This window comes from Sorex araneus, chromosome 7 (genome assembly GCF_027595985.1).
Source record: "Sorex araneus isolate mSorAra2 chromosome 7, mSorAra2.pri, whole genome shotgun sequence".
In the NCBI taxonomy this organism is placed as follows: domain Eukaryota; kingdom Metazoa; phylum Chordata; class Mammalia; order Eulipotyphla; family Soricidae; genus Sorex; species Sorex araneus.
In genome coordinates this window covers 63,731,909-63,744,371 of record NC_073308.1, presented here as the reverse complement: position 1 = coordinate 63,744,371, position 12,463 = coordinate 63,731,909, and the positions used below count along the sequence as shown (strand labels likewise).

The window sequence follows — 12,463 nt, the reverse complement described above, 5'->3', positions numbered from 1 at the left end:
AATTGGGCTTAATAATCGGATCAATGAAATTATCTGTAAAATATCATTTTACAGACAACAATTGGATCTGTAAAATCAGGCTTAAATTTGGATCAATGTTATTACAGAAATCAAAGGAATAGATGGGCCTATATGCACTTTGTAAAATCAACTGTATGATAGAAATGGCACCTATTGTTTATTGAAAGTTAATAGGACCATTATGTTGAGAAATTTTATTATAACTATGTTCAGGTATACCTACTTCAAGTATTCCAAATATGAAACATAATCTGCCCTTATTATTACTCATTTCTATAATAGAAGTAATTCATTACAATGAGTATGTGGAAATGTTGGAAAGATTTTTTAAAATGCCTCTTTTTGCCTTGCCTCTCATTGCTTAAGCAATGAGTGGAAAAATAGTCTGAAAATAACAGTAGGGACTGGAAGCAATAATAATGGAAAGTGCTTCTGCTGCCTGTTTATAAAAATTTGAAAATTTGGGGGGAACATTTTTATGTTATTTTGTTCTTGGGTTCTTCTCCTAAGAAGAATCGGCAGCACCCCTATTGCACAGGTGATTAAGAGATTGACTCCCCAAGGGGCCTGGAGAGATAGCACAGGGACTGAGGCATTTGCCTTGCATGTGGCTGTTCCCAGTTCAATCTGCACACTATCAAGTGGTACTCAAAATCCAAATGAGAAAGGGAGAAACAGACAGAGGATCAGGGAGCAGGGCAGGGGGGTAGGGGAGGGGGGAGGGGAGTGAGTGGAGAGAACTAGGTCTTGGTCCTCCTGCTGGAAGTTCCTTTGCATCACTGTCAAAGCAGTAGCCTTTGGGAACAGCACAAGACTAACCAGGCTGGGGGCTCTTCCAGTGCATGAGTTTTTTTCATGAAAGCCCCCGACCCCCGGGCTTTGATGAAGACCCTCTCAGGCCCTCGGTCTTGCTTCTTGCTTGGTGTCTCAAACGTCTCTTCATTAGAACTGTCAAGCATTTCCAGTTGGTGTTTATACGCTGGTAGCAAAATAAACATGAAACAAAATAACACTGGGTAGACGGAGATAAGCCCCCGAGAGGAGGTTATCTTCCTCACACAGCGAGAAGTTTGGATGCCATTGGCTCCGTGGCGGACTCAGAAGTGGGGAGTCTGCTCTGTTGGCGCTTCTCCAGCTTACTCTAGGAGTTCCCGGCTTCCAGGCAGAGGAAGAGGAAGAACAGAGCTCAGAGGAGGGGGGACGGGGCGCGCTCCTGTGGAATAGCTCCTCCTTTCGAGTAGCTTTTCTATTAACTCCTACCATGGTTTCTACTTAATCTATTTGCCTGAACTGTGCCAAGTCGCGAAGCAGACCCCACTGCCATAATAAAATCAGTGATCTGATTGACAGGGAAAATGAGGAGATGGACATCACCTGTTACACCTGAGGGGGGATGTGGAGGAGGGTCTCGGCGGGGAGGGGTCCAGTGGGCGGGTGGTGGTGTATGGATTCTTTGGTGGGAGTCATCATACAGTCACATACACTTTGACGAGGCATGGGATGATACCTCTGTACGGTTGTTAAATTAGTAGTCTCTCCATTTTTTGAAGTTAAACTTAAGGAAATTGAGGGTTAATATTACCTTTCAGAGGGCTTTCCTTTTTGAGGATTTATTTAGAGGAAACAATCTCTCCCCTCACGCCCTCCCTTTCCAATGTTCTGACCATACTTTTTTTCTTTTGGTTTTGTTGTTATTTTGTTTGAGGGCCCCAGTTGGGCGGTGTTGAGGGCTTAGTCCTGGCTCTCTGCTCTGGCTCGCTTCTGCTGACGCTCAAGGGGGCCATCTGTGTTACCAGGAATTGAACCCAGAGTGGTGGCGTGCAAGGCGAACGCCTTATCAGCTCTACTATCACTCCAGCCCAACACTGGGTTTTTGTGTACACAAAGGGATCCCCCAACTTAGAGATGGGACCTTGTATTTTTCTCTGGATGGCTCAGCTGATAGATTTTCAGAAGCTGCAGCCCTGCCACCAGGTAGCCCGGAAAGCTGAGAGAGCACCCAGTTCTTTGCGGGAAAGCAGCAACGTGTGACCACGCTCCTCAGACCATCTCCAATGGCTGTCAGCTGAGCTTCTTGCGAGTAACGAGGCTTGCGGATGTGTGCTTCTGGGAGAACTCGCAGTACCCTTCCATTCTATTTTGACGTTAGCTGATGCCGTTTACAGACAAGTTGCATTTTCTATTCCTAGTTAGGCTTCTAGCTGCACACGCTGCAATGCTCGAGCCTAACGCACACCCGAGGCTGATTGCAGATAATCCCTAACCTACGGTTTCTCTGATCCCGTGCAGACTCCAGAGCAGGGAGCCCTGCCATTGACGTCAGCCTGAGGTCAGCATGTCCCCACTACTCTAATCACCATTGCTGATAATCTTTTACCCTCCTGCACCCTCGGCCCAGTGTCTGCAGGCAATATATCTCTGGAGTCTCCGTGTCATTAGCAGAAGAATTCTAAAACATCTCCACGCTGGCTCTCTTCAGGATCAAGAAGTAGAAAAAAACACTTGATTTTTCTTGGAGTTTCTCACTCCTGTTTTGTTTTCCAAATGTGTTGCAGACTTGTCCTTTATCGTGCGAGGTTTAGTCACCTTGGCTGCGGAGTTCTTCTTAAAGCTAGATAGTTCCAAGTAGCTGAGGCTTTTAGTCAATTCTTTCACACACACACACACACACACACACACACACACACACACACACACACACACACACACACACATACACACACACACGACTTCAGTTTTGTTCTGTTTGCTAGTCTGAAGCCAGAGCAGTGGCTCTCTGTGTATACAGGTATCAAGTCTCTATGCTGAATCGTCTAAAACAAATTCAGTATTGCCTGCCCCTTTCTCCTGAAGAAATCAAGCGTCTAGGACTGGAGTGATAGCACAGTGGGTAGGGTGTTTGCCTTGCACATGGCCGACCCGGATTCGATTCCCAGTATCCCATATGGTCCCCCGATCACTGCCAGGAGTAATTCCTGAGTGCATGAGCCCTGAGTAACCCCTGTGCAACACCGGGTGTGAGAAAGGAAGGGAGAGAGGGAGGGAGGGAGGGAGGGAGGGAGGGAGGGAGGGAGGGAGGGAGGGAGGGAGGGAGGGAGGGAGGGAGGGAGGGAGGGAGGGAAAGCAAGCATCATTATCAGTTCCTAACCCAGGGAACTGACAGGCTGGAGTGATAGCACAGGGTGGGGTAGGGTGTTTGCCTTCCACTCGGTCGACCCAGGTTCAATTCCTCCATCCCTCTTCGGAGAGCCCGGCAAGCTACCGAGAATATCCTGCCCGCATGGCAGAGCCTGGCAAGCTACCCATGGTGTATTTGATATGCCAAAAACAGTAACAGCAAGTCTCACAATGGAGACGTTACTGGTGCCCGCTCGAGCAAATCAATGAACAACAGGACAACAGTGCTAACAGTGCTAACCCAGGGAGCAGGTAGTTCTGACTGGACTTCAAGGCTTGTTTTCTAGACTTCTTCCTTCTTGCACAGTTCCCTCATGAAATTGAAAAGCACTGACCTTACCATTCTCCTCTCCCTTTCTTCTAGCGCCGAGAAGTGGCCAAAACAGTTTTCTGCCTGGTTGTGATTTTTGCTCTTTGCTGGTTCCCTCTACATTTAAGCCGTATTTTGAAGAAAATGGTATATGATGAGATGGACAAGAACCGATGTGAATTGCTTAGGTAGGTGTCCGTGTGCCAGGCAGGAAACTGGCATTTCTCTGATTTTCATGTTTATTTTACTCTTCCAAAATCAACTTAATCTACACTAGTTCTATAAATTTAAACTGCAGAGCTGATTATTTTTTACTGTAATGCATAAATAAAATGTACAGCCATGTCTGTAATCCGTTTTTCCTCTGTGGTTGGCTCTGCTGGTTTGCGCTGACCTTAGAATGGATATATCTGTGTGTTCTTCAGACGCAGAACTGAAACTGCCATTTAATCAAACACCTATCAAAAAAACATTCCTGACTGCCACCTAGAGGAAATGACTTCTGGGCAAAAAAAAAAAAAATGCTTATTCTGGGATATACACTAGTTAGCAGATTTTTAAATATTATATTTTAATTATTCAATTTCTTTTTCTCTTGCTCTAGTTTCTTGCTGCTCATGGATTACATCGGTATTAACTTGGCAACCATGAATTCATGCATAAACCCAATCGCTCTCTATTTTGTGAGCAAGAAGTTTAAAAATTGTTTCCAGGTAAGATTACTTTGCAAGTATTTGCAGGGTTTTTTTTTGGGGGGGGGGAGGAGGTGTTTGTTTTGAGGGGCGGGCCACATACCAGTGGTACATAATGACTACTGCTAGCTCTGGCTTGGGTTCTACTCCTTGTGTTCAGGGAATAATAAGATTCTGGGATTCAAACCCAGGCTCCTAAGTGCAAAGCTTGTGCATAGCCCATTGAGCTCTCTCTCTCCTGCCCGACAGCATATTTAAAAAGAACCAAACAGGAAGGCAGAGGGAGAGATGCAGCACGTAGGATGCTCATCTTGCACACAGCTCACCTGGTTCAATTCCCAGCACCCCTTATGGTCCCCAGATGACTGCCAGGGAGTGATCCCCAAGCACAGCTGGTTGTAGCTCAAAACAAAACAAAAAAAAAGCACTCTGAAACAGTAATCAGTATTCTGATGAGCTTCTTCTTACTAGAAATAAAGGAGAGGAAACCTATAGGTCCTCATGGAATAGCCCATCTAAAAGGACACGAGCATCTAGTAAACAAAGAATCACACAAAAAGATGAAACCTAGGGGCCAGAGCAGTAGTACAGCAGGTAGGGCATTTGCCTTGTATGCAATCTACCCGGGTTCGATCCCTGGTATCCCCCATGCACCACCAGAAATAATTCCAGAGTGCAGAGCAGGGAGTAACCCCTGAGCATCGCTGGGTGTTATCCAAAAAGCAATAAATAAATAAATACATAAATAAATACATAAATAAATAAATAAATAAATAAATAAATAAATAAGCAAAAAAAAAAGAAAGAAAAGAAACTTAGAAAGGAAATTCGAGCAGCCACCTTTTGTGGTTTTGTTTGATGTTTACCAGTCACAGAATGCTCTGCCCCAAGAAAGATCGACTGACGGACAGGTCACAATTATCTCCTTATATAAGCTATAGGTGGTATCACTTACTACTTATTAAGTAAAGGAAAAGAAAACTCGGGATATCAATCCTCAGAAATCGAGCACTTCGGGGCTGGAGTGATAGCACAGCGGGTCTAGGGCGTTTGCCTTGCATGCAGCCGACCCGGGTTCGATTCCCAGCATCCCATATGGTCTCCTGAGCACCGCCAAGGGTGATTCCTGAGTGTAAAGCCAGGAGTAACCTGTGCATTGCCAGGTGTGACCCAAAAAGCAAAAAAAAAAAAAAAAAGAAGAAAAGAAATCGAGCACTTCTGTTCGTCCTCAAAACTGATCTTCAGGGCTGGAGCAAGAGTACAGTGGGTAAGGCACTTGCCCTGCAAGCATCTGACCCCAGTTCAAATCCCTGCACCGGATATGTTCCCTTGAGCACAGAGCCAGGAGGAAGCCCTGAGCACTGCCAGGGGTGACCCAAAAACAAAGTAAATAAATGGTGATAAACCAGAGTCCCCCGTTCTTCCTGTAGGCTCCTGGTGTTTAGAATATGTTTTTCCCCCCAGTCTTGCCTGTGCTGCTGCTGTTACCAGTCCAGAAGTCTGATGACCTCCGTCCCCATGAATGGAACCAGCATCCAGTGGAAGAACCACGAGCAGAACCACCACCACACAGAAAGAAGCAGCCACAAGGACAGTATAAACTAGACGTGGCCGGAACCCCTTCAGCACCACCTTCAGCCCGGCTGGAGAAAACAGTGTCTCGGCCGCTGTGACTCTGAGAAGCTCTTCCGTCCTTGTCCCGTAACTCAGTCCCACCCCTGAGAAATGCTCCCCACAAGATCGGAGGGTGCAGTGGCCACCAGCAGTGCCCCGGATTGAACCCGAGTTATGCTCACAAACACTCTGACTCTTACTTCTCCCACGGATCCCGTTTATGTTCTCTGCATGTTCTGTCCAGCACCAAAAATTAGGGGGAGCTGGCAGAGGGGACAGGAAGGTGTTACGTGAGACCGAAATGTTGACCACTTTTTGCATGGAAACCGTTTTCAAGTATTGTCACTGCCTTTCATGGGAGTTCTGCCCAGTGGTGAACAAAAACTGGTCACTGCAAAAGTCCAGAGAAAACGACGATGACGATGATGACGACAAAGATTTCTATTGTCAAGTGCTTTCTTTTTGGCCACAGAGGTGTGTCACCTGAACCTGAAATATTACTCACTGAGTGCCAGTATTTTTCAGTTGCATAATAACCTAAAATTAACTATTTGAATGTTTTGAGAAAAGAATGTAAAATAGTATTTGGATGAGCAGTTAGATTGACATTTCGCGGGTCACTGTTTTGTTTTGAAAACATACGTTCTCCAGCCACAACAAATACGGGAACTTCAGGCACAAAGTGACAACTGTCTGTGGCAGATGAGCAGAACCACTCTTCAAAGGACTTTTAAGAATCTCTCTTCGGTGTGCTATTTTTTAATGGTGTTTCTTTGCAGGCGGCCATTAACTTGTTTTTATGTTAAATTTTAAAATAATGCTTGAATCAAATAGTTCTGTTTTTCTCAAGCCCATCCCTTTTTTGTAACGTCATTTTTGTGTGAAATTTGCACCAAAAATCAAGATTTAAATGTGCATGTCATTTAACTGTGCCTGAGACTCAGTGCAATGCATAGAACTCTATAGCATACCTAGGATAAAAGGGTTGAATAGTTTCAGAGATTTGAAATTTTTCATTTTTAAATAAAAATTTGGTAAGAGTACCGTGTATATGTTGATATGCATATATACATGAATACGCATATGTGTGTGCATGCTTATATGTATATACGTGTATATATGATGCATATGTGTGTATCACATCTGTGTACACGTGTCTATATGTACATATATATGCATTATAAATATCACCTCCTATTTTCTCAATTATTCTGAAAATGTTAACCGGCAGCAAGATATTTTTGGTCAGTCTCTCTTCCATATAGGAAGCAGAATTTCAAAGTGGACAGCTGAGTGTGTTCTATAGCAAAATGTAACTTCATCCTCTGTCACAGTGAACTTGACACTTCCTGTCTCTGAATTTCCAGTATCAACTTCACCCTCTTCACCCCTTCCTTGGTCACCATTTCAAAAGGCCCACAGTTACTTTTACTGGGCATTTTCCAAGATGTTTACAGACTGTGAGTATAGCAGCAAATCTTTTACTGTGTGTATATAAATATATATATATATAAATTGTACATTTCTTGTAGCCAGTTTTTCTGTGATTGTTTCGATGGAATGGATTTGTATGTGCTATATGCTTATGTGTGATGGCATGGACGACTTCATGTAATCTGATAAGAGTGCTCTGTAGTTCCAAAGCACACAATCTGAGTACTATCTAGGGAGCTGTTCTTCACCACCTGTACCTCAGTCCACTGTAACTGTTCTGGGTTCATTCGTCATGTGGCTGTGCGACTGTTACAAATATGAGAGGCCACTGAAAAGGACAGAGACGTGTTGGCAGTAGGGCTAGGTGGGTGGGCCGGTTGGCTGTTTGGCTGGATAATACAATATTTGAAGTGCATTAGTTTTTTTTGTGCTGGAGCCTAAGTTTTTTTAAACTTTTAAGTATTGTGTTATCCCAGTCCTCCCTTCACACCACGTGCTGATGGATGGACAAGCAGTCTGATGTTTCCATCCTGCCTCAAAGGCCAGATGGCTGGTGATAAATAGCTAAGCCGGTGTGTTGGTCGGTTTAGCACAGTCTAGTATACAATATCTGGTTCCCATTGTCCCAATTGTAGGCTAAGAAATACCACTTCCCTGAGTTCACAATCAAACTCTACTACTCCACAGTTCTTTGCCTGCGGGGAGACAAGCCTCTAAAATAAGTCAGAAGAGGCTGGAGAAATAGTATAGCTAGTAGAGCTCTTGCCTCGCACACGGACAACCCCGGCTTGACCCCCGGCATGCCATATGCTACCCCAAAGCACCACCAGGAGTAATTCCTGAGTGCAGAGTCAGGAGTAAGCCTGACTCCTGGCTTCATCACCTGGTAGGGCCAAGAAAAATGAAATAAGTCAGAAGTTCATATCATTCTGTATAGACAATTTTTTCAATGCTTTGTTTCTTGCATACAAAATAATAACATTTTATAGTTTAGAACATCATAGATTTCCAAATAATCACACAGGCTGCCATGTTCTTTATATTTCTGGACCAATAAGTTACTAGGATTCACCATAGGACTACTTCCAGCTTCTAATTGTGTCACAGCTTCCCACGTACATCTGTGGAAATGAGCCAGAAGCCAAGGTCCTGCACGGGTAGTGGCCTCTGAGTATAAAATAAAAGTTTACAGCAGCCTTCTGACTGTCTCTTCATTTTTCTGTAGTGATTCACTTAAAGAAAAAAGGTTTTTAGGGCCAGTAAGATAAATACAGGGGTTAAAGACTTTTGTATACAGCTGAGTTCGACCTCTGGCACCACATATGGTTCCCTGAGCACCACCAAGTATGGGCCCAAAATGAAAACTATCTGCTATGTGAGATCGTCACTAACCTCTCTCTAGGAAAGCAATTTTACTTTCCAAGCAATTGTTTTTGCAGTGTGGGACACCCTGCCATGCTCAGGGCTTACTTCTGACTCTGCACTCAAGGAATCACTTCTGCCAAGCTCGGGGGACCATATACAGTGCCAGGGATTGAACCTGGGTTGGACACATACAAAGCCAAGCACCCTACTCGCTGTATTATTGCTCCAATCCCAAACAATTGCTTCTTAACAGTACTCTGCTCTCAACCTACTTTGTAGTACTGAGCACTCTCTACGCTGAACTCACTCCTTTCTTCACTTACCTTCCAACACATTTTGCGGAGCCCTTAAGTCGGCGTCAGGAATTCTGTTGGGTAAGGGGCATACAACAGTGAACCCAACAAGGGAAGTGCCGGCTATCCCGGACTTTTCATTTTGCAGGAAGGAGTTCCACAGCAAGTAATTAAAGCCAAGCCTCCTCAGAGTCCAGGTGACCTCCCCTCAGCCGCTGTACTTCCTGAAGTGGCAGCCACACCCACTTGGTACCACTCCCACCCTGTAAGGTCATCTGTCCTCGGCCCTGCTTCAAAGACTCAGGAATGAATCTCAAATGAGATCAACTAGCTGCAAACATTTCTCAATACCCCAACCCCAACTGAGACACAAGGTGACCTTGTGATGGGGGGGGTGGACAAGGGGTGGAGTGGGCAAGTTTCTGCCCTGCGGGATCCCTGGCAGCCGCCCTCACACCACTGCGGCTGCCCCCATGCCTATGGCTGGACTCCACCACCTCACCACTGAGCTCCACAGAGAGGCCAAACTGCCAAAAATTTCAGGAATACCAGAGTTTCTTGGCTGAAGGCTCTGGGCCTTTTCAGAATTGGATTGGGCGTCTTCCCACTGCCAGCCCCCAGACTTCCAGAAGCCCCCACAACCACACTCACATTCACCACCAGCAGCATGTAAGCTCGCTGCCCAGTTAAATATTCTGGGTATTCTAGAGCAACATCTTCCAACTCAACCATACTCACAATTCCCAGTAGGAACACACCGGAGTGAACAGGAATGCAAATGTAGAAGCCGGCTTAGGCTTGATTAAGAAAACGTGAATGCAGAAGGCTCAACTAGCAACAGCAGCTTAGTAAACCCTGAGACAAGGACTTCATGTTCCCATGGTGAGAGACAACAATTTCCACAAATTTTCTTTTACTGAGTCAATTTTTTGATTATCCCTTTAGTCATTTAGTGATAGCAATATAAAATGTAACAATATAAAATGAAGTGGTGTGGGCCTGCTACCAGTAGCAGGCTTGAGGGATGGGTTAGGGAAATGGAAATGGTGGAGGGAAGGTCACAGTGGTGGTGGGATTGGGGTTGGAATATTGAATGCATATAACAAGTACATCAAGAACAACTTTGTAATCCACAGTGTTTAAATCTAGTGGGACCCAGGGGGTGACGGGTGAGCCCAGCTCTAACCCAAAGAGACGTGGCAGCTGAAAATCTCCACACTCCACAAACGCCATCATGTACCTGGCCAGACTCCACTGCTTAGGACGAGCCTCGTCCAGAAATGAATTTGTTGAAAAACTCAGGTATGCGGGTTTTGTGATTGAAATCTCCAGGCTTTCACAGAATTGGGGATGGGCCTCCTCCACCATCTCCCTGTACTTCCAGAAGCCCCGGCATTCACACACATGACCCAGGACCACCACCTCGTTAAAAATGTATCTCCAGCTGTTTCGTCCCCTTACACATTTTGGGCTTCCTGTAGATCACAGCCTTGACATTTCAAATTCTACAACACTGATAAACCAGGAATCACACATAAGATTGGATAGGATGTAAGATAGAAGGCAACCAATCTTGAGTCACAAAATATAAACACAGGAAGCTTAACCTGTAACAACATGGACAATCTTCACTAACTGTCTTCTAAGGAAACATTTTTTGATCATTCTTTTAGCAAATTATTTATAATAAACACTGTAAAATAAATTATTGAGGGTCTGTTATAGAGTTATGCTTAAGGGGTGGTTGGGAAAATTGAAAATAATGGTGGTGGGAAATTGTCATGGTGGTGGGATTGGTATAGGAGTACCGAAGGTCTGTATCAAATCATCATGAACAACTTTGAAAACCAGTGTTTACATAACGTGTAATGGGAAAATCTAAATAAAATCTAAATAAGTTTAAAATAAATAAATAAAGTGGGGGGATAATTACAACCGATAAGCTATTATGACAGGTGACCATTTGCAAGCAGAAACTCAAGTATATCCAAGCACTTATTTGATTTTATCACTTTGACCACCAACACACAGACTGTATTAAAAACCACACCCCTGAAATCCCTGTAACTTGGTCCATAATATTCTGCTCGTATGTTTTCAAGATCCTCCAGAGTAAACCAAATGTCATATATAGTTATGAGTGCTCTCATGAGATTGATCCCAGCGAGTAGGAGGCTGAGATATGCCTTGATTGTCTGTCTGCCAAGGCACAGAGCAAACTGAGGTATTGGACCTCCTGAGCCCAGAGGCCTGAGCGCTGAGATGCTAACTTTCAGCCTGGGGCAAGAAGTGTGAGAACTGAGGCAGCTGGTTGGTGCAAGTCCTAGATCCAGACACACTAGAAACAAAAGAAAAAGAAGTGGGTATCCCAGCTCCAGGAAAGAAAAAGTTATAATGCAAAGTCACTTCAATGGAGAGATAGAAAGAAAAAGAGAGGGGAAGAGGGAGAGGACCTAGAAGAATAGCAGTGTGACTTATAGCACCTGCCTTGCAAGCATATGGTCATGAGTTCAAGTCCTGTCTGATTAATCAAATGGGTTAACCCATGTTTTGTATGCAGGGGACCCAGGTTCAACCCCTAGAATTGCTTGGTCCCCGGAGCACCACCAAGAGCAAACCCCAAGCACAGAGCTAGAGTGGTCCCTGAGTACCACCAGGTGAAATACCCTCCCCTGGGAAGTCCCCTGTGCCCCACATGTAGCAAGCATGCCCCTGGCAGCTCTGCTGTTTGAAGCTCTCTTTGCAGCCACATCTCATCCAGGCATGGCTAAGCTCGACCAAAGGACTGCAGTGGGGCCAGGCCGGGAAGCCAGTGCAACTTTCATGCGACTAGCCCAGATTTGATCCCCATCACCCTGTATGGTCTCCTGAGTCCCACCAGGAGTAATCCCTGAACACAGAACCAGGAGTACTCCCTGAGCACCACTGTGTGTGGTCCAAAAGCCAGAAAGGTGAGGGTGCAGTGCTCAGCAAGCATAGCAACACAACATCACAGCCAGGATGTGTGACCTCTGTGTGAGCCCCACAGTGACCACCAGCAAGCGCAACCACCACGGCTGGGTGCCAGCAAGTATGTGTGTGAGCACCACAATTCTAAGGAGCGCCAGCCTTAGTGAGCACTCTCGTGTGAGCACCACAACCTGACGTGTGACCTCAGTGAGCAGGACAGCCACGCACGCATGCAACTCCCGCTCATTGTGACATCAACTACATTATGAAGAATGAATGAATAGATGGAGGAATGCACAAATGAGTGAATGTATATTTGGGTGAATGGATGAATGGATGGATGAATAAATAGACAAATGAATGAATGGGCATTCACTTACCTACTTTTGTTGTTCTGTTTGGCAGTGTGGTGGGTTGAAAGACGCCCACCCATGTTGGCGAGGGTGGGTCTGCTTTCCTCAGTCTGCTAAACATGCAAGTTTCTGCCAGAAAAGCCCACACAGACACACCCAGAAATAATGATGTATTATCTCTCTCGGCCGCCCTGAGCACATTCAAGTTGACACATAAAATGAATCATTGTTCAGTTTTGTTTTGTTTTGCTGTTT

At 45.1% G+C, this 12,463-nt stretch overlaps 1 protein-coding gene across 1 annotated transcript in view; it reads left to right on the top strand.

Annotated features, from left to right (window-relative positions):
• Positions 1 to 8,420, top strand: part of EDNRA (endothelin receptor type A) — a 74,740-nt gene extending 66,320 nt beyond the window's left edge. Inside the window, exons 6-8 of the mRNA XM_004606189.2 lie at positions 3,563 to 3,696; positions 4,113 to 4,221; positions 5,665 to 8,420. Coding sequence (XP_004606246.1) covers positions 3,563 to 3,696; positions 4,113 to 4,221; positions 5,665 to 5,805 — 384 coding nt within the window. The 3' untranslated portion in view covers positions 5,806 to 8,420. The remainder of the gene's footprint in view (positions 1 to 3,562; positions 3,697 to 4,112; positions 4,222 to 5,664) is intronic.
• Positions 8,421 to 12,463: the final 4,043 nt, after the last annotated feature.